Genomic DNA, 27835 nt, shown 5'->3' on the forward strand with positions numbered 1-27835 from the left:
TTTTCTTGCATGAAATGCTGTCCTTGGGATATTTCATAGTCTTCCGCTTCCACAAAATAAAATGATATAATCTATTACCAAAGTAAAAGGGAACGCTTTATACCTGGACTCACTGTGCAGTGGAACTAAATGCAAGTTATAAAAGAATCTTGAACAATATTAGTGTATACAATATGGTTTGCAGCAAAATTATATATGCTATTGCATGCCACAAAACCTGCCCAAAAAATAATATAAACATTTAACGAATAAATACTTCAAGCCACAATATGTACAAATATGATCTTGAGTGCAAAATTAGCAGCATACATTAGACACATCTTACAATAGTACTGTTGAAAACCGCTACCAGAATGAACTTGTAGTGTCTCTGAATATTGTTAAGTAGAATGACATAAGTTTTGAAATAGGCATAGTACCTCTGTAGCAAAACTTCACCACAGCTGAAAAATAAATGCTTGTGATGTTGGTTTCAGACTTTCTTTAAAAACTTTTGAAAAAATTCTAATTTTATTCACTTTAACTTGAACTTGGTGTCCACAAACCTAGTTTTGCAAGTTAGAGACTCAGTTGGAAGACTTCTGTGAATTCATTTGCATTATTCTCTTGCAGATTTTTATGCCTTTTCTTAGAGAATGTCAAGTTAAATCTATGTCCATATGAATGAAGGCTACTGTGCTTTCTTCTGTGAATTTACTAATCATTCCCAGTTCTCGAAGCTGTACCATGGAGTGAAGCGCTCGACAAATCCCCCTCATATCTTTGCCACAGCTGATGCAGCGTATCAAGGCATGGTGACCTTCTGCAAGGATCAGGTGAAAGAATGCCACATTTTAAAAATGGTTGCGTCTTCCAAAGTAACGTGTGTATTAGGCCATTGAACAACAAAACAATGTGAAAACGTAACTATGTGAAAACTTTCAAATACAGGTGGTCCGCAAATTATGATGGTTCGACTTAGGATTTTTTTGACTTCACAATGGTGAGCTGGCATTCAGTAGAAACCGTACTTGGAATTTTGAATTTAGATTTTTTCCCCGGCAAGTGATACGCGGTGCAATATTCTCTCGCGATGCTGGGCAGCAACAGCGATCCGAATCTCCCAGTCTATCACGCAGTTGTGTTTTGTGCATCCATAATGTCACAGAAACATCTATCTGTGTCTCCTGCTACTGGTGGGAAGAAGAAGAGGAGGGCAATTACTCCTGAGGAGAAACTCAAGATACTTGGCCAGCACGAAGGTGGCATGTCCGCAATGACCATTGCACGTATGCTAGGCTATGATGTTTGGTAGGTTAAGCGTATTAAATGCATTTTCGACTTATGATATTTTCGATTTACGATGGGTTTCACGGAACGTAACCTCATCGTATGTTGGGGACCACCTGTACAAAAAAATGCACCTATTGTTTTAAAGTGAGTTCTTACAATCCTCTTTATCATGGTTTTTTGTAATTACCTTTAATGGAGGGCTCAGATTTATAAGTATTGATGGCATTGGTGTGGAACTGTCAGAGGTCTTGGTTCCCTGTGTTCCAGTGCATCATCATCAGTGGAGAGAGTGGTGCTGGGAAGACGGAGAGTGCCCACCTGATTGTCCAGCACCTTACCTTCCTGGGAAAGGTAGCTCTTATTGAGGGGAATAATGTAACATTTATTATGAGCAACTGAAATGTGTACCCTGAACTTGACTTACAGGCTGCTTATCTTGCAGTTCCTGGAAGGAATGTTAGCTTCAAAAAATGTAACTCAAAAGCAACCTTCCCTCCTGATATTTTGAAATACACTGATAGTGGCAACATCAAAAATCTTTTGTTTATTTTCCTATCTGTTATATGTTATTTTGTCAGTAACAACAGTGATAACAAATTACAAGCCCTGTGATAAACAGAGAGAATGTTAAGTTGGGTCAATTGTTTGTTTACTAGTGAAGTGCTAGTTGGCACAATATTGTGAAAAACTTGAATTTTTGGTCTTGAGACCCATGACTTTTCCTAAATAACTTAATAGTAATTTTTACCCCATTTAAAAGAATTTGGGTGCAACTAGTTTTAAGGAAGCAGTATCTATAAATCAGACTCAAGGTTTAGTATGATATTGGTATTAGACAGTGTACATAGCTATATTTCCATCTGAATATTGAAGAGATATGGGGAAATTTTAGCTATTAATATAGATGTACTCTGTTTATACTTTGGTAGCATTAGAGATATGAGCTGTAGTGGCAGTTTCAAAGGGAAGATTATTTGAATAACGCAGGACTGACTGATTGTCTTACCCTGGGAATCTTGGGCCTAGGCTAACAATCGGACACTCCGAGAGAAGATCCTTCAAGTGAATCCCTTGGTGGAGGCCTTTGGAAATGCCTGCACAGCCATCAACGATAACTCCAGCCGCTTTGGGAAGTACCTGGAGATGAAGTTCACCCCTACAGGGGCCGTTATGGGGGCAAAGATCTCTGAATACCTGCTGGAGAAATCGAGGGTCATCAAGCAGGCTACGTAGGTACAGGGGGAAACAGCAGTGGACACTTTAATTGTTCATAGTTGTTCAGTATCCTACCCTCTTCAGCCAAAAGTTAGAATTACAGGTTTGTTTTTTTTTGGTTCCCAGAGGTGAAAAGAACTTCCACATATTTTACTATATCTACGCTGGCCTTTACCATCAGGAGCAACTCAAGGAATACAAACTCCCAGAGAAGACTCCCCCCAGGTTGCTTTCATTCTCAGATTCAATGGCTTTTTGTTTCCCAAACCTTGAAATAAAATATACGCAACTCTGGCTTGTGCTTAACCTTAAATATATTCAGTTACAGTAAAATTCATTTCAAAATGCATGTATAATAAAAGTACACTCTAGCTAAGTGAGTCACTTGAATGACCTTAATAGGCTAAGTATAATGGCATCCATCACTTTGTCAGTGTGGTGCATCAGACACATTGGCAACGGAAAGTGTATCTGTATTGCATAATGTTATCTCTCTTGTATTTCCAGTGTTTTGAAAATTGGACTTTGTAACCTTTTGTCATAATTGTGTATTTCTTAACATTAACAACATTATATTTCATATTGAGTAGAATAATCCCTTGCAGGTATATTGACAACGAACATGGAAAAGTGATGCAAGACATTGTCTCCAGAAAGCTGTACAAGGAGCAGTTTGATGCCATTCAGGACTGTTTCCGTATCATTGGATTCACAGAGGAGGTACAACTTGCATAATATAACTGTGGGGATTTTTCCAGGGTACTTCATTTCTCAGGGTTGACTCTTAGAGATTTAGCTGTTTAGGAGATTGAAACAGTTGTTTTCATAATGCTGTCAAAGGATACCTAAGCACATACTAGTGACATTTAGCAGGTTTTAAAATCATTTTCATTATTCAAGAGAACTTTATTGGCTCTGATTGTCTTTTTTTAATTTATTTATTTCATTTGCATTTCTGTAAATGCAAATATACTATCAATTCTGTGTCTGACCCACTTAATATCCATTAGGATTTTTGAAACAAGTGTTGAACCATAGCCAGTGGTCTGTCCACTCTACTCAAGTCAGAGTTGAAATCATTAGGGTTGTATTTCTGTTAATGTTTACTGCTCAGCGTAAAAAGAAGCAGCAAACACATGGTTCAGAAAAATTACTTTAAGGTATAGACGGTGACATTGATCCCTTTTCTTACAGGAGGTGAATTCTGTGTTCAAGATCCTCTCAGCCATCTTGAACACAGGAAATATTGAGTTCGCTGCCATTACATCCCAACACCAGACTGATAAAAGTGAAGTGCCGAACTCTGAAGCCCTAGAAAATGGTACAGGAGTTACTTTGTTGTGTGTACAGACTAAAACGAGCTGAATTTTTCATTAAGGGTTGTGCTGTGCCATAACTGGATTACTCACCGTTAGTGGTTTACATTTACATGTATTAATTTAGGTGATGTTTTTCTTCAAAGCTGTTATATATCATTTCCCCTTTTATATGCTGGATCGTTTTTACTGGAACAATTTAGGGTTCATACCTTACTCGGGGTATTACAGCAAGAGGTGGGATTGAAACCTGCCACCTCGAAGTCCAGACCACTACCTGACCTACTGCTCCCCCTCATTAAATTTGTACACCCAGCAGTTATAGTACAAGAAATCTAACATGCTGGAAGAGTATAGGGCTGTTGTGTGGGCGAGGGTTATGGTTGACCTGTGATGGTTTCTAGTATCAACTGTGCGAAGGTGGCATCTGTTCCCCATTGTGACTTTTTTAATGTGGGTATGGCATGAGCAAACACACTTTGTCTCAAGTGAGATATTCAGCCTGTGACAGTCCCTGGTTGCCTCCTAGCTGCTGCGCTTCTAAGCATTGGCCCAGAAGAACTCCAGGAGGCGTTGACATCCCACTGCGTGGTGACTCGAGGCGAGACCATAATTCGCAGCAACACAGTAGACAAGGCGTCTGACGTGCGAGACGCAATGTCCAAAGCCCTCTACGGACGTCTCTTCAGCTGGATTGTGAACCGCATCAATGCCTTGTTGCAACCTGACAAGAACATCTGGTTGGGCACTGCTCTACTCCTGCTGCTCTATAAACATAGTTCCCATTCATCTGACACCTCTATGTCTGTTTTCACAGCTTCATTGTCAAATGTGTAAAGCAAATGTGTTTTTCATGACCCCCATCTCCACAGATATTTTTCACATTAGATTAGCATAAACTTGAAAAAGGGACAAAGCTATGCATTTATGCGTGATACTGAAATTGTGTGATTCAGAATCAGTCTAGAGAATGCAAGAGAAGCTGTTTACTGATGCAGAAAAATCACATCTTGAATCATGAAACGCTTGCCTCTTTTCAACAATGATCTGCTTTCTTTTCAACATTACTTAGGCAGGAGTTATCATTTCCAGTCATCTATATTTTCACTGTGACTAATATCCTGTTAATAATGCAGTGTAGTGGATGCGGAATGTGGGGAGAGGAGGGGTTGTCGTATAAGTAGTTAAAAGTCCCCTGTATTCTTGATAATGTAACAGGACAGTTGTCTTTCATCAGCAGTCTTGGGTTCCATAACAAGTCCAGTACTGTAACTTTTTGAACACATCCTCCTCAGATCTTGCATTCAGACGCTTGAGGATTTTTATGTTTTCGCTCTTGCTCAGTTTTCTCCGTATTGTACTTCTTCAGTTCAGTAGTTGCTTCACTTTCAAACATGCTAACAGCTATAACATAAAGCACATAGAACATCTTAATTAGAAATTTTTGACTGAATGAATGAATGAATGAATGAATGAGCTTTATTGCCAAGTATGTTTACACATACAAGGAATTCATCTTGGTGACAGGAACTTCCACAGCACAGACAGAATGACAGTGACAAGACACAGATAATAAAAGTAGAGTGCGCTAATAGAAGATAAAAATATATAAAGTACACAATGTACAAAATAGACACTAGATATTATATGTTTGTACAGGTACGTTATACACAATGCAAGGGAAAGTAAATAAGAGATATAATGTGGAAAATAAATATAAACATAAATAGCATTGTTTATAGCACCATCTTGTTCCCTAGGGAACATTTAGCTGTTCATGAGGTAGATGGCCTGAGGGAAGAAACTTTTCCTGTGCCTGGCTGTCCTGGTGCTCAGTGCCCTGTAGCGCTAGCCAGACAGCAAAAGTTCAAAGAGGAAGTGGCCTGGGTGCGAAGGGTCTAGGATGATTTTGCCAGCCCTTCTTCTCACTCTGGACGAGTATAATTCTTGGAGAGTGGGGGGGGGGGTGTGCCGATGATTCCTCCAGAAGTTTTACAGAAGTGTGATGGGTTGCGTAAGAAAGTGCTGTCAAGGTTGTACGGTATTCCTGGCCTTTGAAAGTGTTCTGTTGATTACTTGCAAATATGACAATGTGTACCCTTCAGTATCTAAATATGACAGATTTCATGTGTTGCTGTATTCAAAGGGGCTTTTTTTTTTTTTACTTTCCCATTACGTCTTTCAAAAAAGATGTTTCCTTTTTTTCATAGTGCTGTAGAGAGTGGGATGAACGTGGGCATCCTGGACATCTTTGGTTTTGAGAACTTCAGGGAAAACTCATTTGAGCAGCTGTGCATCAACATTGCCAATGAACAGATCCAGTTTTATTTTAATCAGCACATCTTTGCACTTGAACAGGTATGTGTCTTTTCAGCTATATGCTGCATCACTAAACCACTTGTGCCGCCCTTCATGTCAAATGTAATTTAGTGACTCTGCTCCGTGCTGACAAACAGGAGGTTCTTCATTGCCAGCACTAGATTAATTATAATGGGGTGTAAGATAATTGCCAGATAGTTAGTTTATAATGCATGTGTTTTCCAGACCCACAGGACACTTAATCCTGCTCTCCTCAGACAAGGTCCTTGTTTGAGATGAATATCTCACTTGTTGTACTTGTTGTAGGACTGTTTGAGGAATTACTTGCATTGCATTGTCTGTGTATGACTTTGTCTTCCTCAGTCACAGAGGCTGTGGTGGTCAAAAAAATAGTGCTGTGCTGAGCAGCAGCGGAAAGATATAATGAATTTGGGATTACAAAACATTATGTTTGTTACTTAAAAATCCTTTGAGATAGCTTGTTAATAAAGTTGTTTATTAGGCAGTATCATCACTGACGTCCTTATACTATGAGGCCAGTTTCCTCTGATGCCACATTTGATACCAGATCTGTATCAGTGTTATAGATTTTACTTCTGAGTGCAATCTCTTCCTAACACAGCTGCAGTATCTTAGTTTCAGCAAGACAGTGCCATTATGAACAAAACATTTGAAGGCCTTCTGTAATGGTATCTGAAATGGGAAGCATGCCCCTTGTAAATGAGCACAACTTGTCCGTGTAATCAAATGCACTTAAGTCAATTACTGTGAGACAGTACAGTAAGCACAAAAAATGGACACTCTGTGTCAAACTCCTAGCCCATGTAGGTCTTTTTTTTATTATTATTAAATACATTGATTTCCAGTCATTGATGTTTAAATGTGATTGAATGGTGTTTGCTGTATTTTTCCCACTGTAACATATTCAGTGAAAGGCATGATTTATTTAATAAAGGCATATTCAGTTAAGAGGGAGGTGTGGTAGCGTGGCAGGTACTGTCGGTGCCTGCTGTGTGGTGGGTCTGGGATTTCAGTCCTGCTTGGGGTGCCCTGCAGTGGACTGGCATCCCATCCTGGGTGTGTCCCCTACCCCTCCAGCCGTGCGCCCTGTGTTGCTGGGTTAGGCTCCGGCTCGCCGCGACCCCACTCGGAACAAATGGTTGTTGATAATGGATGTTCAGTTGAGCTGATAAAAGATGACACCTTGGTGTAGGTACAGCTCAGTGTTTCCTTTGAAAGTAGCCCATTTTAAGACATGCCAGAATTCTCTTTAACCCAGTTGTTATTAATTTCAGTGGATATCTAAGCCTTTTTTCCTACATTCAATTTTCCATATGTCAGATTGAGTACGAGAGTGAGGGTATCGATGCCAGCCTAGTGCAGTATGAGGACAACCGGTCCATCCTGGACATGTTCCTGCAGAAGCCCATGGGCTTGCTGTCTCTGCTGGATGAGGAGAGTCGCTTCCCCCAGGCCACAGACCAGACGCTTGTGGGTAAGGGCCACAGAGGCAAACAGACACGGCCTAGCAATGAGAACATAGAAATCACATCCGGTGATAGGACATGTTCGTTCCGTTCACTTTCAGAAAGCTTTGCAAAAGGTTACATGTATAGTGAACTGCTGTCTTCAAATGTGCCATTTTTTCTTTAAGATAAGTTTGAGGACAATCTGCACTGCAAGTACTTCTGGAGGCCAAAGCGTGTTGAGCTTTGTTTTGGAATTCAGCATTATGCAGGAAAGGTAGAGTACATGAATATGTTTTATGGAAAGTAATTGGTTGCAATCATTATACAATACTTTCACATAGTCTACTGTTAATTCAATAAAAAATATGAATCACATCCATCCCTCTCTGGCTGTTTTATATAATGTAATTTTTTGTCGTTAACGGTAATGTTTTTAAGTGCATACACACTCTGTCCTACAGGTCTTGTACAACGTACATGGTTTTCTGGAGAAGAATCGGGACACCCTGCCAGCAGACATTGTCGTGGTGCTGAGAACTTCAGAGAACAAGCTGCTTCAGCAGCTGTTTTCAAGTCCCTTGACCAAGACTGGTAAGTGACTGAAATTACAAGTGGCAGTGAAGTGGTTGGGAGACCGTCAGCGTTGGGGAGGGGTCCGTAACAGGCTGTGACATGTTTTTCCTCGAAGTCTGTCTACACAGAAATGACAAAAACACATTCTCTGTGCAGTGTATTACTGCACACTCCACTGTAGTGTTGTTTTGCCAGTACTACAGCTCTGACCCTGAGCCCCTTGCTTAAGTAGTATACAGCAGGCCTGCCTACAGCAGGCCTCTTACTCCCAAGAAGTGGTACCTGTACTTCTGTTACTCCAGACACCTCCTCTTACCCCAGACTCAGAAGAAGTGTGGTAACACGTCTCCACGGGCACCTCCTGGCCATTGTACTGTGCTCCAGCCTCTTTCCCCAGAGACTCAGAACAAAGCTTGTGCCTCCCTTATCTCCTGGGAGCTTTGCTCCCACTGGAACAGCCTGTTTTTTATTTTTGCTAAGCTGTCCCTTTTGGATTCCTGCTGTTCTTTGCTATCTCATGTTATTATCCTGTTATTATTTTATTTTCTCGTTTGGGTGAAGTGGGATTTTTCTCTGATAAGGTTTCCAAATACTCAAGGGATGAAGAAATGGTATTTAAAATTTGCATAAACTAAGTCGTTAACTCTTGCAATATTTTCTCCGTAAGCAGAGTCAGTAATATGATATTCATTAGCCGTTGCTGTGATTGTGGCCGCTAGACTGAGCAGAGCGAGCAAAGGTGTACTAATGGATTTGCACATGGTGAGCTGTACAGTACAATACACCTCATCCGTTAAGCCAACCCATTAGTTCCCATGTAAGGAACTCTTGCTATCTGTGATATTGGTATCGCAAGAAAGTCTTCACATATGGTGCCTTTCAAACTGCTATCACTGTTAAGCCGTCATTGTAAGTACTGCAGCCTTTATATAAGTGCTTTGGCCAATGGAAGGGATCGCCATGGGTAGTAAGCGTCATCATTGCTACCACAGTACTGCTCCTGAAGTACTGTTTCTTAAGAAATATAACAATTATGCTGCTTAGAGTACACCTTATGTTCTGCTGTTTAATGAAAGCAGCCAGCTGACAAGACTTCATAGTACTTGTGTTACTGTGTGTAACAGACCAAACACTGTGGAACTAACAGTTCATTAGTTTGCTGTTATTCACATTAGCTTCTGCACGTGCTGAAGAGCACGCTGCAATTTAGTGGCCGGAGAAATCAGGGTTGCCAACTGACCAATAGGTAGTACCATAGTTTACTGAAAAATTTGTCTCATTTCGCATCTGTTATCAGTGAATATCCAGTGTATTCTCAAAAGCTGAGATCAGGGAAATCCTTTCCTCTTTAAGGTAAAAAATAAAAAAAATTACAAGATTTGTCTTCCACTTTACTGCTGGTTGTTACAGGTACTTGAACCAACAAAATTGTATTTGTGATTTGGACCAAAGCAGTGCTGCAACGGTTAAATGTAGCTGACCAAATCAAAGTTGTGTGTGCAGTCTGCGTGTTCTGCTGCTGCTGTCTCATGTTCCTTTGTATGTCCAGTCTGCCAGTGATTTAGATGTCCTCTCAAGATAATGACATGCCATAAAGTTCCACATAATACTTCAATAACAAACAGCTTTTGAGCTTTATACCCGCTCTGTATAAACATGGAGAAGCCGTAGTACCCTCACAGCGAAATTTACGCTTTAAATGGTAATTGTACTCTTCAAGGCAAGAACCGGGATAAACTATGTGCAATTTGATTGTGCTTAATGGATTGGCTATTTTCTGTAGTGCTTGTTATCTGCAGTTTCACATAAGAAGGAAATCTGTTGTGATTCTCTGCTGAAGTTGCTAGCAGAGCCCTGATGCCAGCTGCTGTGGACCACTGTTTGCCACTAGGTGGCGCCCTTGTAGGTAGAGCGTCACCATGTCTCAGATAAGCCAATCCTGCCCATTCAGCTGATTTGTGGACTGCTTCTTGATAGTCACTGAAATACCTGTGAACTAAAGCAGTAGTCTACAAATCCTGCATGCCAAAGACACCTTTGAATTTTATTTGGGCTCAGAAACGTATTTGTGTACAAAACATTGCTCATAGATCAATAATTATAATTACAGCACTGGCAGTACACACTGAAAGTACCACGTTTTTTTTTTTTTTTTTTTTCATTTGCTTTATTTTTAAAATAGTAGCATAAAATTGTTTGGGGGTTATTTTTGAATAAGAGTACAGTAGGGAGAGAAACCATTGTTATTTTCATTGTAATGTTTACTGGTAAAATTTAAAGCCCAGTGTCTGTGTATAAATATTGTGGGGGGGGAGTTAGTAAGGCAAAGGAGTAGCAGGCTGTACCTTTATAACACATTAACCTGTCTACTGTACGTGCACTGGAGCACACCAGGAGAGCCCTTCACAGCCATGGCACCCATTTTTGACTACAATGAATAAAGCTGCGGCTTCAGCCTTTCCAAGAGGAAATGGGACATATTTGCACAGACAAATTCCTCCAAGACGGGGAACTTTCCGGATGGGCCTGATCTGTATTTGCGTTGGCTCTGCCTGGCTGGCCCAAATAGGGGGCCCTCCAGGGCTTGTGGTTGCAGTGGGTTTCTGCCTGTTAAGGGGAGGAGCAACAGACACCCCCCCACAGTCTCCACGTCCCACATGAAATACCAGGGCCTGCTGTTGACTGAGTGCCAGAAAAGTCAGATTACAGTGACTCTTGGTACTGTTTCTCAAAGATTTTTGAAGAGGTTTCATGAAGAATTGTATAAATTCTATTGGACTGTTACTGAAGGTTCATATTTCTTCAAAGTTTATTAGTACAGCTGGCTCTTCCAAAGCAGTCTATATGAAGAAAGCAGTCTGTTTGCCGTGACAGTGACTCTCAATCTGTATGTTGAGCCTTAATGCATTTCTGCCTTGTCTTGAGTGTGATAATAAGATTTGATTAGTAATAATAACCACTAAAAATTGGCAGAGTTAGTCAACTGTGCCAATTACCCAATTAATGGAGGAGGCTCTGGTGCAGAAAGCATGCTGCTTAGAGGAATACAACTGTGTGTTAATATATTGGCAACACGTATGTTTCTCTCGACTGGTGTATTATTAATGTTGTCTCTGGAGCCGTTGTGGGCAGGGGTAAAAAAAAAAGAGCTAAGACAGTATAGCACAACCCCCTTTAACTGCTAGAATATATATTTATTACTTCAGGAGACCTTGGTGATGCTACAGCAGTAGATAGACTGCATGCAGAACTTCGTTAACATTGTGTGGTATTTGTACCTGGAAGTTTTGTGCCTATTCATTTACATTTACATTTATTTATTTAGCTGACACTTTTCTCCAAAGTGACTTACAATGGACACTAGCTAGGGCACCGATGAATCTTCCATGTACTGGAATATTTATCATTAAACATTTTTTAGGAATTAGCAGTGATTTGGAAAGTACTCAAAGCATTCAGAAATTCCTTAAACTGAATATCATAAAAACACATACTTACAACATACTGTTCTTTATTAATTTAGCTGGCATTTTTCTACAAAGCATGTTACAACATGGGTTAGGTTTGTATTCTAAGGTATTTACAATTATTTAACCATTTATTCTGCAGGGAAATTCTTAATTGTAACAATTCTGGGTAAGTACCTTGCTCAGGAGTATTGCAGCAAGACTCAAACCTGGGTCCGTTGAATACATTACCAACTGCTGATCTAACCAGTAATCTTAACAAATGATAGTGTACATTGTAAATGTATATATAAGGCACCATAAAGTGTTCAAATCCACAGCCCAGGAGCTATGAGGCACCAGAGCTACCTGCCTACCACCGTGTCACTTTGAGACTTATTAAAAACATCAGCAGGTGCAAATGTAGAATGTCTGGAGGTTAAAGCCGCAACATAACACAAGCAATGGCTGACGGATGTTGTAGTATCAGTGTTGTGTAGTTCTCACCAGGGCTGCCGGGGATTCAGCTCATTTGCATATCTAATTCCACACAAGGTCCTGGCAGCAGCCCCAGTAACTGTGCTGTCTGAAAGGAGGGCTCTCTATACAAGCAGTGGCTTCCGCATCTGCTTAGCACCAAGCTGCTGTAATGTACCACCGCCATATACCAAAAAATGAGGGCATTTCTTTTGTATTTCAGAACTATCAGTTGTGCAGTTTTGTTAATTATAGCAACAGCTTTGTTCAGTTAATTTTTCCCATTAATCTGTACACCACGTTTGCATTGTGTTTTGAATAAATTTTATTTCTCCTACAATTTTACGTGAAACTAGGCCTTTGTGTGTTCTTGCTGAAGGAAGATAGTTTTTCTGAAAAGCTAGAGTGAAAAAGATAGTTGTGGCTGCTCTAAGGGGTATCTTGTTGCATAGTGGCTAAAGCTGCTGTCTTTGGATCTAAAGGCTGTAGGTTCAAATCCTAGCTGTAGTACCCTTGAGGGAGGGACTTACCCTAAATTGTTCCAGTAAGGTTACTGAGCTCTGTAATTGTAGGTAGCTTAACATTGTAGTGTGTCATTGTAACTCACACTGGAGAAAAGCATCAGCTAAATGAATAAGTCAGTTTGGGATGGGTCTTTTGGGGTTACATTACCTTAAGTACTTCAACAGTGCAATGCCGCTTGGACAAATTTAAGAAGTTTGTTTTCTCTGCTGTGGTAACCAAAGAGCACAACTGCACTGCAGTCAGTCCAGCTGAACAATCCCCCTATAATGCAGAGCTATGTAGTGCCACCAAAAGCCAGTTACACCATGGCTGTTTGATGATGGGTCCTAACCGAAGCTGACAGCAATGGATGGCATTTCTATCTACAGCCTCTGGACCTTTAGGATCTCCCCACATGCTTGAGAAGGGGTAGGAAGGGGTATGGGGTTTCAGGCTGTGGTAATCGTGTTTGTTAGGCCACTGAATCTCTGCATCACACTCAACGTTGAAGAGAAGGTGGAGGATCCACGGACCCGGCTCCCACTGCTGGCTCTCTGACAGGTGGGGACTGTCTGGAGCTGTAGTACCTGGACCCTTGAAAAATACAGTGCATGGTGTGAGGTATCTGTTGTGGGATTGCTTTTTAGTCCCAGTCACATGGGTCTCACAGTGGAAATCCAAAACAACTGCTGGCCTGCTTTTTTCTGTTGTGTGTGTGTGTGGGAGTCTTCGTTTCTGCATGCGTGTGCCTTTCTTGCTGAGCTTAATTTTCAAAGCTAATGCTCCGATACCAGTGGAGGATTCTTTATCCTCTCAAGCTCGTGCCAAGAGCAATACACACAGAGCAGAAGTGATCAGTCTGTTCTGCTTTTCCAGCCTGCAGCCTCTTCAGACAACTGAATGGTTGACCCCCTGAAAAGAGTACCCCACACACACACACACACACACACACACACACACAAACACACATTTTCTGTACCAACATTCATCTCTTTATTGCGGTTTGGCATTTATTCTGAGCTAGATATGTGTACCCAGTCCTGATTGAGTATACAATTCTTATGTTAGCAGTGAAGAAATTCATCCTGCATTGAAAAAAGACAGTTTGTTACAGTAAAGCTAGTTCTTTGTTACACTAATTCCAGTATCATTCAGGCACTGAATTGTATTCTCATAGCTTGTGCTTTTCTCCAAAGTGATTATTACAGTGTTAGGCTATTCACAGTGACCCACCCATCGATACATTCTTAAATTTTTTCTAAGTTGGTGTCATTAATATAGCTAATAGAACATAGATGCATTATTTACCTGTTATACCTTTGTCTTTTGGAAAGGGTAATCTGTTGTGATCTGAAGCTAAGATTTGAAGGACACCACTGTGGTATTTTAATAATAAGATGCATGAACCAGATTCTCCTAGTGAAATACTCCAGGAAAGCATTGGCCTAAGTTACATTTAATAAGTTATCCAAATGTAATATTGAAAATCTGAAACTGTGATTTATAAATACAGTATCTGTATGAAAAAAATGTAAAGTGTGTGCTAAAATACTATATTCAGAGTATACAGATGTGACACAAAGTGCACACGAAGGGGGGCTTGTCCATCCCCTTAAGCCCCTGTGACGTATGTGTAACGCAGGAGCGTGAAAGCACTCTGGAAACCTACCGGCCTGTCCAGCACACTGGGGCTAATTCAATGTGACAGATGGGTTCAGACACAGCAGTGCCACAGTGCTAATAGGGAGTGCTCTTCACTTGCAAACAGACAGCCCCCTTCTAATCTGCCTGCCTGCACTTTGCGCTGTTACTGGTGGATCTCTGCAGGAAACACAAGGTGTGTCCAGGTACGCAGTTGTTTAGCACAGTAGTGTCTGTCTGTTACGTTCGCTAGAAAACATACGTGCACTGCTACGGCAGACCTTGCTATCAATGCACTGTGTGTACGTTTGGCCTACACTACATTTATCAGTGGTGAAGATAGGTCCTGCACAATTGCTAAATGAAAATCTTATTACTGTTTTGAATGAAATGGCTGTTTGTCCTCATGCAGTGCATACAAAGCTATGATGGGCTGAGTTTTACATGGAATTGCAGTGTGAATGTATGATTTTTCTCAACAGCCTCTGCCTGCCAGTGTTGTGTGTGCCACAATTAAAATTTTGATTACTTTTTCCAAGTAGCGATAGATAATGTTACTGCTTTGTGTGAGAAGCAATAGATATTATTACTTTATTATAGAGAATGCACAGTTTTAAGATAAAAGATAGAACTTTACTGATCTGGAAGAAAATAGCACAATTTAACTGAAATTAAATCGTAAACCCAAAACTGGAATGTTTGTAGCAAATTACACACACACATTGACTGAAACTGCTTGTCCTGAGCGGGGTTGCGGCGAGCCGGAGCCTAACCCGGCAACATAGGGCATAAGGCTGGAGGGGGACATACCCAGGACAGGATGCCACTCCATTGCAAGGCACCCCAAACAGGACTCAAACCCCAGACCCACTAGATGGTACAGGCACAGGCCAAATCCGCTGCACCACTGCACCCCTGTAACAAATTATGCTGTTACCATCCCAAAGGAATTTAACAAAAGAAAGGAAGCATAGCATTGCGGAGGGTGGGAGGGTAGTGCTGGTGCTTAATGGTTGTGGGTTCAAACCCAGCTTAGTCTATGGTGTTGATAGGTACTTCTCTTGATTGTGTGGGTTCCTTCTAGGTGCTCCAGTTTCCTCCAGCAGTCCAAAGATATGTGTTTCAGGAAGATTGGTGACTAAATTGTTTCTAGGGTGTAAGTAAGGGAGATTTTGTGCGTGCGCGCGCGCGCGTGTGTGTGTGTGTGTGTGTGTGTGTGTGTGTGTGTGTGTGTGTGTGTGTGTGTGTGTGTCTGATTGCACAGTGATGTATTGGCTTCCTGTCCAGGGTGTCAAGGGTTTACTCTGCCTCATCCCCCCTTTAGCAGCATACATAAAACAAGATGCAGATTGTATAATGGTGGAATGTTGTTTAGCTGAGCACACATGAGAAGGTAAACAGATTTCCACCTGGCAAGAGCAATACAGGTCTGAAGTAATACATGACAGAAACCAATGGGTTACAAAATTTAAAAAAAAAAAATAAAAACAATGGAAGTATAATCACTAATCTGACACACGTAATGCATTGTCTCTTTGTTACCGTATAAAAATATTACAGTAAAACAGTAAACCAGACACCAGTATCTAGAAATAGCTTTTGCAGCATTTCACAATTCTGTCTGACAGAGAGATGTATCAGAAGATAGTGAAATTACCAGGCGTTCACTTTAAAGAGCGTTTATCGGTGAATCAATCAAGTGAGAAATACATTCTTTCATCACTTCCCTCATTTTCTTATCATTCAACCTGAAAATCACTCCTAAAGAGGGGATTTTTCTCCCGGTTTTGTGTTCTCTGTTGAGCATGTTCCTTGTGCATAATGAACCGTATTTGTCTACTTTGCTCTTTCTGTAGCTTTTACGAAAAGCACATTTGTCTGGTCAGTCTAGTTTATATTGTAACCACTAGATTTGAAAATTGACAGCTCCTGTGGGTTAGTGGGTTCTTTTGTCAAGGCCAGGATGTATTTCTGTGTCTTCTGATCTTAAGTCTTTAAGTCATAACAAAATATTTCACTTTTACAATGAGTTGCTTATTATAGCAGCGACTACATCTTGAGAGTCTGTTGAGTCTAAACAAGATGTACCCTGTTATTCTTTAATAGTGTGTACATTCTACTGGAATGCAAAAAGCAGGATGTTTTCCAGAACACTATGAGCTGTATATAATAATCTCTAAATTGTTTGTGCTTCTGTGTATGTCATGAGGACAAGCAAACCAGACAGACTGGCAAACTTCCATCCAAGCAGAAGCCATTGAAGAAGTTTCCAGTAAAAGAAATTGTTCACAGATGTAGCAACAATAGTGGTGGGGGGGGAAGAATTGTTCTGAAACTGCCACCATATGTTCAGTTTCACTGCTTCAGTACTTTAATGATGCCATCATTACAAGAGAAGTATCAAAGGAGCCCAATTCCTGTGCTGGAGTCAATAAGGTGTATGAGTCACTGATGGAGGCATGTAAAGGCAAAGAGACTTCACTCTCAACCTATTGGCTTCTGGAGTTGATTTATAACGTTTTATGTGTTTTAAAGACCTCATCCCACTCCCCTCAGTGTTCAGACTACCCAAGAGTCTGTGATTTCTCTTAGACTTCTTCCACAGTAAAAACTTGATAGAAAGTGTATGGTGGAAGGTGCTTATACTGGTTCTTTTTACTTTGCGTAATCTTTGACGGCATTGTAATTGCCTCATACTGTAAGTACCAGAAGGGGGCGTAGTCGAGCAACAGGTTTGGCTGGGTCCTGCTCTCTGGTGGGTCTGGGGTTCAAATCCTACTTAGGGTGCCTTATGATGGACTGGTGTCTTGTGATGGGTGTGTCTCCCCCACCCCCAGCCTTGCGCCCTCTGTTGCCAGGTTAGGCTCCGGTTCGCCACGACCCCGCTTGGGACAGGCAGTTTCAGCCACTGTATGTGTGTGTGTAAGTACCAGACTTTAATGCACACTGTGGGCAGTTTGTGGCAGCGGGGAAAAGACCTCTCTTGTTGCCTCCTGGAGATTGCTTTTTCACTAACACCTGTGATGTTGAAGCTGGTGTCGAGATTTCATGGGGTTAAAGTTCAGCAAGCCTAAGGCTGCTTGTCACCCAGTGCAAATGGAACAGCCCTCAGTCATCATTTACTGAACCCTGGGGACCCCCTACCCCCCAGTCGGAAAATCACTTTTATTAGGCCATAATTAAGCACTTACTACAAGGGGGGAGTGATATCCACTCTCAGACAAACCTTCTCCATTTTTTTCTGAAGAGTTATTCTTTTAGTCTTAGTTCCCACCCTTCTTACTTTTACTGAAATTGTGGTTTTGGTGAAAGATGCTTTTACTTTATTCCTACCATCAAATGGCTTCGAAACATGAAATATGGTGATGCTGTATTTTGCCATGTTAACCCTCTTTTGCTGGCTTGTGCTGCCGCCCCGTTCCTGCAGTTGTACAAGATTTTTGTAAAGGTGTGCGGCACATCTGCAGTGTGCTATTGTTTATTCATGGAGTAAACCCTTTGAAATGTGTTAAAATGCTTCCCACTCATTATAAAAATCCTGCCACCCATGGATTTAGACTTTGATGTCACCAATCCTGCTTCAAAGGCTTCTTTCAGCGCTATTAATCACAGTTTAGCCTCTGAAGATACAGCCAGAGAAAACATTTGGACATCTTGTGCTCCACTTACAGAAACTTTGAAATACTTGGACTGTACTGCACGTGCTGTGATCGCATCCGCGCTCAGACAGGGCAGTAGCTGCGATGCGACAATCAGACGTAAATCAGCCATCTTCAGCAAGAGATGTACTGGAAAGTTAAATTTATAAATCGGTGACAAATTCCCTCCTGTGCATTTGTTAAACTGGGTGTGGATTAACTGTGTGAGTGATGTATTCTGATTGATGTCTATCCTGCTTCGGGAAAAACAGATCCTCAACTGAAAATGACCTGTTGTCATTTTGAAAAGGTAATCTGGCCACATCACGAGCGAGGGTGACCGCAGCCTCAAGGTCGCTGCCATCGCAGCTGTCCTCAGGACGTGCCAAGGTGAGCCCGTTCAAGAGCCCTCTGCTCTTAAAACTCTGGAAAAAGTGAACTCCATAAAACAAAGTTTTTTTAAGGTCTGGTAGTATCTAAGGCTCCTAGAGTGCAGTTTTAGATGTCTGAAAAATGCAGAATTGCTGTAGCTTTGTGGTAGACAGTGATGATTAAACTGAAGGGAGACTGTTATAGAGATTATCTGAAATGTGTGATAATCTGGTGTAGAGAATGACACTAAAATTAAGAAGGTGTGGTTTTCTAAATGTCATTTACATTTATTCAATTAGGAGACACTTTTGTCCAAAGTGACATACAACTGGGAGTAAATAAAAGCGCATTTCATAATAGACAGATGTAGATAAGGACACGTGATTCTCAAAGTACTGTCACTTAGTCGTAGGCCACCATAAGTTACATGAATATAGTATGCATAGAGAATCGTAATAGTAATAATATAATAGTATAGTAATTTTTTACAACAGATAATGCAGTGCAGCAGATACTTCTCCCCTGATCTATTGTGAGAACTCAGCTTAAGCTTGTAGAGCAGGCATGGCTTCAGTGTAGAAACTGACACTAAAGTGAAGGTTTAAAATTTGTTCCATGAAAAATTGTCAAATACCTTGATTTTGTAGAATTCAAAATGCAACATGTTCCATTCCACATTCTATGACTCAGACAACACCCAGAATACACACACGTACACTTTCAGAACCGCTTGTCCTATACGGGGTCGCGGGGAACTGGAGCCTACCCGGCAACACAGGGCATAAGGCCGGAGGGGGAGGGGACACACCCAGGACAGGACGCCAGTCTGTCGCAAGGCACCCCAAGCAGGACTCGAACCCCAGACCCACTGGAGAACAGGACCTGGTCCAATCCACTGTACCACCTTCACACCCGGCATATTGTTCCCTTAGTCAAATGTGCATACTGGGTCAGTTCTGTTCCTGTCACAATCAGATCACTTTTTTGTATCAAAAGAAACTGGAAGAAATATTTGTGGACTTTTGTGCATGCATTCATCCAAGGCAAGCCTTATAATTTTTTTTTAAAGTCCATTTCAAATTTTTACATATGACAGTGAAGTTGATTCCAGGGTCCCAAAGCCAACCGCAAACTCTGTCCAGACAGGATTGTGGAGATTTGCAGCAGTTAGTAAAATGTGTGTGTTACCTGATACAGCACATATTCTGGGGGCACAGGTAAGTATTGTCAAGTCAGATTCGACTCATGAAAGGAGGATATGGATGTGGTTTACCATTGCCTTTTTACGTGCATGTCTTTGGATTGCGAACATGGGGAAAGCATAAATACTCAGCACACATTCAGCTGGATTGAAACCTATGCCCAGATAAGTAGCTCAGAAGCTTGAAAATCTTAGCCTCCCACACATCCCCAGGCATTGCCATCAGTAAAAACAATAGCAGGCTTTAGTGTTAGGTAGGTTGACCAGTTTACACCTAGCATTGTCATGGACTACATTGACATAGAGAGGTAGCAACAAGGCCAGCTCACAGTCATCACAAGAACAAAGTTTTCCAGAGTTATGCACCAGGATTTCGTAACTAAGTTCACATCACTTTGTTCTGTTTAACTTGCCTTTGTCACAGCTATGGTAAATATGACAAAAAGTTAACTTTTTAAAATGAACTCTATCTGAAAAGTTCAGAAAACTTTTCATTTACATTTTCTTTTATGTATATGACTCAGTAAAATTCCATACAATTTGGCCAAAAATATTGGCTTGCATCTCTTTTTTTTTTTTTTTTCCCCTCCCCCCTCTCATTCTCAAAGGGGCGTTATTAGTAATTCGGTTTTACATCACTAGGAGAGTGAAGGCTTAGTGGTTAAGTGCTAGGCTTGCATGTTTTTATGAGATGTGTAACATAAGTTACCCTTCTACTTATGCAAGCAGACACCAGAAGTGAGACACTTAGGTGTTGTGTGGATGTTAACAACATGCTTATTATGATATTACCACCATGTAAACATTCTAAATCCAACCGTCAACTCTGGAGTCTGGATGTTTGTTTGCTTGGGCAGTGTTGAATTGCAAAGCTGCTGTGAATATATTACAGTAAAACCTGACAGTGACACCACTTTCCCAAACTATGCAGCTGACCAGCACAAGTTCTTAACCTACTGCAGTCATTTTACAGATTTATGAAGTATTTTTGTCATGCAACGTCACCGCTTTTTACACTAACCCAGAGGTTAATAGGATTAAGTGGGATTAACATTAACCTCTCGCAACCTACATTGGCGTCATACAACAAACTGATCTTAGAGTGGATTTTTCTTTCTGTCAGTGTAGATAACTGATTGCATACTGGTTATAGCTGTTGCCTTTGAGCCCAAAGATTGCAAGTTTGAGTCTCACTTCTGGCTGTAGTGCCCTTGACCAAGGTTTTTACCCTGAAACTGCTCCACAAAAATTACCCAGCTGTACAAATAGGTAAATGTAGGCAGGTTAATATTGTAAGTTGCTTTGGAGAAAAGCCTCTTGTAATATGAGTTCTGCTTATCTCTTGTATTCTTGCATGTGCATCCTTGTTTTAAGTCACTCAAGAACATGTTGAAGGTATGAACTTGATAAATTGTTCCCATTTTGTAATGACAAAGGATTGATAATGCTTACGATTAATTGACTCCACCATTTAGGTAATCACATGTGTTGTTCGTCATTCACGTATTGGTTTTCTGAATTTTGGTTTAGATGGGTAAATAGATGTGAAGTTGATTCTCTCCTTTGAAAAATATCCTATTTCCTTCTATCTTTTCATACCCCAGCCAAAGTTGAATCATAACAAAGAGTCACTTGTAAATTACAAAAGCATCTGAAAAACAGCATTTGAAACTATAGCTTTAACTATAATCATAGTCATAGACATACTACCTCACATTAGGTGCCTTTAGACTCAGTTTGCAGGTAGAGTTCAAAATGTACACATTGAGAATGATGTAGACTGTTATTGATGCTGGTTTGGAGATATAATGTTTTCACTTTCGTATTTGGGATTAGTTAAAAAAAAAAATGAATTACATGCTTGAAGGGCATTTTTTTCATGTATTATTGGCTATTTTGACAACACAAGGAAACATGCATATTATATTAAAATCCATTGGGAACTTTCTCTTTCAGTACCAAGGAAAAATAGATTTGCTGTGTGTTCTTTGCAACCTTTATATCTTGAGAAGTGTTAACAACAGATGAAGGACTTTTGATTCACACAAATAAATAAACCACACATTATAAAGGCTTGCAATTAAAATCCCTGACCAGAAATGTAACAGCTAACCCAACTTCACTACTTTCACACTGGACATCATAAACTGTTAAAACCTTCAGCTGAGCTTATAGGGCAATAGGGGAAAAACAAGCATACCTTTCTTTCTCTGCTAAGATGATGAAATAAAATATTAAGATATGCACTTTGCTGTATAGACTTGCAATAAAATATTTATTGCTTCATTAAATTTGATGAAGTCGTGGGGAGAAAAGACTATTAGAATGCTAATATTGTGTCCTTTTTAATATGGTGTTGTGGAGAGGCCTTGGTTCGAGAGAGCAGGCCCCATTATATAGAGTACTTTGCCCTTACACAGTCTTTGTAGCACTCATTCGTTCCAGGATTGCTGGCTTTGTGTTTATAGTGTTGCAATATATAGATAATGAAACTATCCATGTAGTCATGCTCATTTCATTTTAACGTTGTGCCTGGTCATATAAAAAAATTTATTTGATTGGTGTGTAGTGTCCCAGCTGAATGGTAAGCTTAAGGGCTGTGTAGAAATGCAACTGTTGTGAACATTCAGTTTTATTTCTAGATTTAAAATGTGTACAATGATCCTCCATTGAACAAGTTCTGTAAGATGTATGGAATGTGCCATATTGCATCTTATAAAGCATTCATTCTGCTGGTAACCATGAACATGGATGGCTATGTAATGCGTAGTCTCCCTTCCATATGTCCTGACCAGATGAGGGTGTCTAACAATGTTCTGGCACATTTTTGCAGATGGACACCATGGAAATGATGCGACACCCTGAGGAAACCACCAACATGCGGAGACAGACTGTGGCCTCCTACTTCCGTGTGCGTTTCTTTCAATGTCTGTATACTCTGCCATGTGCTCCCCAAACTCAAGTGACCACATATAATGCATTTCACTGATAAACCAATTCAGCAACTATTTTTAGGGTTCATCCCTGCAGTCTCTACAATTCCTTTCCAACAGCATTTCTTCAGTCCTCCTAAATACTCAAATTTATATTGGAACCTTACAGTATACATTATAATGTGTTTATAAAAGATGCATCTTCTCTATTTTAGTGTACAAAGGAGGTTAGGGACTGAAGTACTGTTGGCATGAAACGGAGAGGCTGCATTAGACCAAACTTTCCTTGTTTGTAAACATGGATGCACTGTAGCCCCAAAGCCTTTCAACACACCCCTCTATGAAGGTCTCTTTAGTCATCTTAAACTTCTACTGTCTTTTTTTTTTTTTTTTTTTTCCCCACATTTTGGCAGCACTCACTGATGGACCTCCTTTCCAAAATGGTTGTGGGACAGCCCCATTTTGTGCGCTGTATAAAGCCCAATGATGACAGGCAGGCACTGCGCTTCTGTAAGGAGCGGGTGATGGTACAACTGCGCTACACTGGGATCCTGGAGACGGTCAGCATCCGCCAGCAAGGATACTCCCATCGCATCCTTTATGAAGACTTTGTGAACAGGTGACTGCTCCAAATTTTCATCATGGACACTGCCACTGCCCTGAAGAGGCAGGGTAAACAAGCTTACTGTGATATATTTAATACATGAAAGTGTATTGCCAAAGAGTGAGAAGTTGAGAAGGGCAAGAGAACCATAATTAGAAGTAATTAACAATAATAACAGTTATAACTCATCATATCGTTTCTGCATGACAAGTGTAAAAGTGAAAGAGGGAAAAACTAATTATTAATACACGTACACAAAGTTACTGTATACATATTCCTTTTCATGGGAAATGGGTGTAAAAAGTAAATTTGATCAGTTCACATCTTCAAAATAATGTTGGCATTTGCAATTGGGGAGTTTTAGCATGAAAGCATCGCCTGCGTTAAAAACAGACAGGCAGCCGTTTAGTCTCATTGCTGGAGGGCAGTTTTTTAAAGATTACAAGCACAATTTGAGCCCATTAACAGCAATAGGACCTCCTCATTTTAGCACTCGTAGTGTATGTTGTGGAGTCTCTAAAGCAGCCTGTCACTGTAGGTGGTATAAAAGCTAAGGATACTTTGGTACATAATTATGCTGTGGAAAAAAGTTTGGATTCATATGTTCTCAAGCACTTAAATACAAGAGTCTGTGTAATGTTATAGCTTTAATTCAGTAATTCCTTTCTCATCTAAGCCTCATAGACTGAGACTGAGTCAGTCTTTTAATAAGATTGAAGATGTTTTTCTTGTTAAAGCATGGTTACATTTCCTTTAACGTGATATTTTCAATGGAGAAAAAAACATGGGTTTTTACTCCTTAAATCTGATAAAAAATTCCTTTTTGTAGAAGAGTTCCTGATTTAGAATGTTGTTCTTTGCACGATGAAACTGACAGGAATGAAACAGACTTATGCAATAGCTAAACTGATTTAAATGTGTGCTTTCATATCAAAGGCTCTTGTGAAGTTGCCAAGGAGTTCATTTTGTGTTCACCATCAAAAGCCAGCAGGTATCAACAGGAATTAATGTAAAAGGTAGTAAATCGTAGGTATATCAAAGAATTTTTCCCTTCATTTCCATTGTTGTATCTTTTTTCTTTCGACAACTCTGCAGCACATGGGCGAACCAGAAGTTTAGCTGTTAAGATGTCAAATGTGAATCAGCCCATCGAGAGCTGGTATACTGTCACTGCAGTACAATACTTTAAATTGTAGTGTAGGGGGTGGCACATTCCTTACAGATGTGGTGGCAGGTTCAAAGCATGGCTGGTGGCCTGCTATAAGCTCCCTTAAGTGTAGTTCTTAACCTGGATTGCTTCATAAAATGTAAGCCTCATTGAATTTAGGGAAAAAAAACAGAAAAACCATTGGCAACAGATGTTTTATTTATTTATGAGGCAGTAAAAGGTCTGTGACGTTGAATGAGGTGCGGGAGAGGAAACTATTTAATAAATTGTATGCTGTTGACTCATGCAGCCAGACATCTAGGTATGAGGAACTCTGACATGGAGCCCGAGAGTGTAGCAGAAGGAGAAGAGAGCACTGACCCCCTACCAACCCTCTGACACCAGACTTGCACCCGACAGCATTCGTGTCCACCTCTCACCAGCTGGTGAAGCATCACGCTGATGAAGCTCCTTCACAGGAATGGTGTCAGACCTGAACAGTTTTCCACTCTGTGTTTTTGGCTTTTCCATCACAGTTCGCAAGGGGACACCGAAAGAGCCCCCGTACCTATGTATAGATTTCTTCTGTTTACAAGATAGGTGCTGATTGCCATCTTTAGACACAGCTGCTCTTCGCTTTAGGCAGGGAACGTAGCTCAACAAGTCTGACTTTGTCAAGAGGCACATTAAGATTTTGGTTGGCTCCATCCTCTCTTAAATTGGAAGAGCGCACACTTTAATGCCTTTTCAGATCACATTTCTTTGTAGTGTTGCCCTTGCGTTGATTTACCAAGGACAGACAGTTTTTGGGTCTCCAGCAAGTCTTCTGAAACTCTCGTCCTTACAGTGTTAAAGAAAGGGCAGCAGTTCGGCAGATTCAAAGCAGGAAGATTTATTTTCATCAGCACATGTTCCTTTAACTCTTCACAATAAGTGTTGGCACATGATCAGGAATTTGAGAGGGAAACGTTAATGAGTTACACTGTAAAGCCAGTGAAAGCATGAGACAAAATTTACGTTGGGTTCAGTGAAATAAAATAGCACGCCGAATCTTGGCTAAACAGTTACGGAAATAGTAGTGCTTGAGGTAATTCATCTTAAAATATGATAATACAGGGCAACTTTTGTGTATGTTTTGTTTAGTGATTGCATTATTCTGAACTCAAAATTTAGGCATCAGAAGATTGCAGTGGTTAAGAAACTGGAATCATTGCCCATGTCAGGAAGGTAATTTCTTTGCATTACGTCTGTTAGTTAGTGCGTATGTCAATATGTGGCTCCTACAGTGTATCCACCAACCTTTAGGAGTGTTGCCAAATCATCTGCGTATTTCGCCGTGGAACACCCCAGCAACAGGAACTTCCACATCATTGGTATTCCTTCCACAGAACACCAGAAAATAGAGCAGGCACAGAAGAGCTACTGTACATATAAAAGATGGGTGTCGTTAGAACCAATGTGTTACTCTGTTTTACGAGACTGACACGAGATGAGCATTTGCACAGTGGCTGCCCCCACTCCCCATAGCCCGTGGCCCTGATGCTTTAATGAGCATTGCTGTACATTGTTGAGAGGGATTTTGATCACATTGCTTCAGTCCTCTGTACTTCTCCTTTTCACACTCATTTCAAGATCACAAGGCGACTTGGTGAATAACCACGATTAAATGTGTAACCACTGCACCCAATTTAATTGCCCTTGAATCCTTGTACCTCAAAAACTTTGCTTCTGGGAAGTTTTCAAGTTAGACTGAGTTTCTGAAGGTGTCTTTGTGGGGCAGCTCATCCTATCTTTTCACCAGCATTGCATAATGGGTAATGTTGCATTTTGCAAAATAAAATAAAATCGTCTCTGTTGACAAAGTAATGATGAGAACTTCCTGTTTTGTTCAGAAAACTCTGTTTTGTTTATCCATCATGCCTGTCAAGGTGCTTCTCATGGTCTCTCACGTTTCCATGTTTCACTTCCACACACGGTGATGGAAATGCAGCTAACGATGATTTCAAGTCCTATAAAACAGATACTTATGACTAATAAGCCTGTGCAGGTTTGGAACAGGTGGAAACAAGTCCCGTTTTTTCATAACCTCTAAGGCCATTTTGTTCAGATTGTTGTGCTTTGTCCCCATATGCTTGGGTTTTATCAGTGGAAATATTACTGGGCAGTGATCCACACTTTCTTGCATGCTTCAACTGCATTTTCTTAAATTTATGATGATGCTGCCTAAAAACACATGCCAGGTTGCAGGATATATTTTAAGATCAAGCTAGTGTTGCACATGATCATTTAACTCTTCTTTTTTTGTCCAAAGCTACATGGAGGCTTGACTGGTCTCATTCTTTTACACTTGTTTAATCTTTTCTCAGGTATTATTATTTGGCGTTCCGTGCACACCAGATGCCCGATGCCAACAGAGAGAACACCATCACCATTCTGGAAAGGGCTAAACTAGAGAACTGGGTTCTTGGCAAGACCAAGGTAGATCAAAACAGCAGGGCATTATTCATTACTGCTTGTCCTATGCAGACTCCCTGCAGAGGTCTGTTAGTCTGAGAAGGTGGTTTTCCCGAACCATGAAGTAGGGGTCAATGGGGGGAAGTAACCTCAAAGAATAAAGGCATGAGGTTGGTTCCTTTAGGTCTGGACTTGGGTCAGTGTTTTGTTCAGTGTTGTGCTGTTGAGATGTTTTTTTTATGATTTTGTTTTTTAATTTCTCAGACAAGCATCACTAAGTACAATAAAATTAATGTTGACCATCCATTGCAGTTATTTGCAATAGATGGTCAGTATTTTTTTAAAAAAAAAGCAAAATTTACATCATGGTGCTTATTGAAAAAGGCTTTTTTTTTGCTATTCTTGAATACAAACAGCTGAACCACTAGTACAAGTTAGTTACCCAGCAGGTGTTCTGACAGGTCTTCCTGAAGTACTACCATGTGGAGCAGCTGAACCTCCTGCTGCGAGAGGTGATTGCCCGGGTAGTGCTTATGCAGGCCTACACCAAGGGCTGGCTAGGGGCACGTCGCTACCACCGGGAGCGGGTGAGACGGTCTCTCAGTGCTACTGTCATTCAGTCAGGTAAGAGGAAGTGTCTGCCTTTGACTTGAACTTTCACACTTTGGTACTCTCAGGCAGTACAGTGATGCTCTGCCCTTTGTTCCATGATCAGAACTTCATTACTGTTTCAAAAAGAGAGCAGCCTGTTATTTCTTATTGGGGAATTTTAGAAAAGAGTATCAGTATAGACATTCACTTTAGACCTTTGGCTGTTGTTGGGAAGATGTAGATGTTCTGTTCTGCTTTTAATAAGTCCTTGTGGTGGGTGCTTTCCTGTGAGCGATCAGCTGTCTAGCTTCTCTTGTTGCAGCCTGGAGGGGTTATGTTGTCCGTCAGAATCTCCAGCTAGTCAGAAAGCAGAGGGAGGAGGCTGCCATCCGCATACAATCAGGTAAACATCAGGTATTTTTCTCTACAGCATTATACATACAACAAACTGTTTTATTTGACTCCTGGATTGCTGAAAAGGTCCACCCGTTTCGGATTGCTCGCTGAATGCTCTGCTGTGTTTTCTTGGTGACCATTTATAAAAAAGGAGGGGAAAACCCACAAAGCCCTATGTATTTTATAGGTTGGTGAAATGCCTTTTTGATCTTTGCAAACCTTTATGAAACAGTAATAATTAATTAATAATGTATGAAGGAAAGCTTT

At 40.6% G+C, this 27835-nt stretch overlaps 1 protein-coding gene across 1 annotated transcript in view; it reads left to right on the forward strand.

Moving 5' to 3' along the window:
* The first annotated feature begins 523 nt into the window (after positions 1 to 523).
* The window catches only part of myo3b (myosin IIIB), a 51496-nt gene continuing 24184 nt past the window's right edge, over positions 524 to 27835 (forward strand). Inside the window, exons 1-17 of the mRNA XM_029256584.1 lie at positions 524 to 815; positions 1540 to 1623; positions 2299 to 2501; positions 2614 to 2712; positions 3093 to 3207; positions 3682 to 3808; positions 4333 to 4543; positions 6014 to 6161; positions 7464 to 7617; positions 7777 to 7865; positions 8053 to 8182; positions 18181 to 18260; positions 22277 to 22354; positions 22790 to 22995; positions 26494 to 26605; positions 27043 to 27205; positions 27495 to 27575. Of these exons, the coding sequence (XP_029112417.1) occupies positions 660 to 815; positions 1540 to 1623; positions 2299 to 2501; positions 2614 to 2712; positions 3093 to 3207; positions 3682 to 3808; positions 4333 to 4543; positions 6014 to 6161; positions 7464 to 7617; positions 7777 to 7865; positions 8053 to 8182; positions 18181 to 18260; positions 22277 to 22354; positions 22790 to 22995; positions 26494 to 26605; positions 27043 to 27205; positions 27495 to 27575 (2236 nt within the window). The 5' untranslated portion in view covers positions 524 to 659. The remainder of the gene's footprint in view (positions 816 to 1539; positions 1624 to 2298; positions 2502 to 2613; positions 2713 to 3092; positions 3208 to 3681; positions 3809 to 4332; positions 4544 to 6013; positions 6162 to 7463; positions 7618 to 7776; positions 7866 to 8052; positions 8183 to 18180; positions 18261 to 22276; positions 22355 to 22789; positions 22996 to 26493; positions 26606 to 27042; positions 27206 to 27494; positions 27576 to 27835) is intronic.

The sequence above is a fragment of the Scleropages formosus genome, chromosome 12, assembly GCF_900964775.1.
Source record: "Scleropages formosus chromosome 12, fSclFor1.1, whole genome shotgun sequence".
In the NCBI taxonomy this organism is placed as follows: Eukaryota; Metazoa; Chordata; class Actinopteri; order Osteoglossiformes; family Osteoglossidae; genus Scleropages; species Scleropages formosus.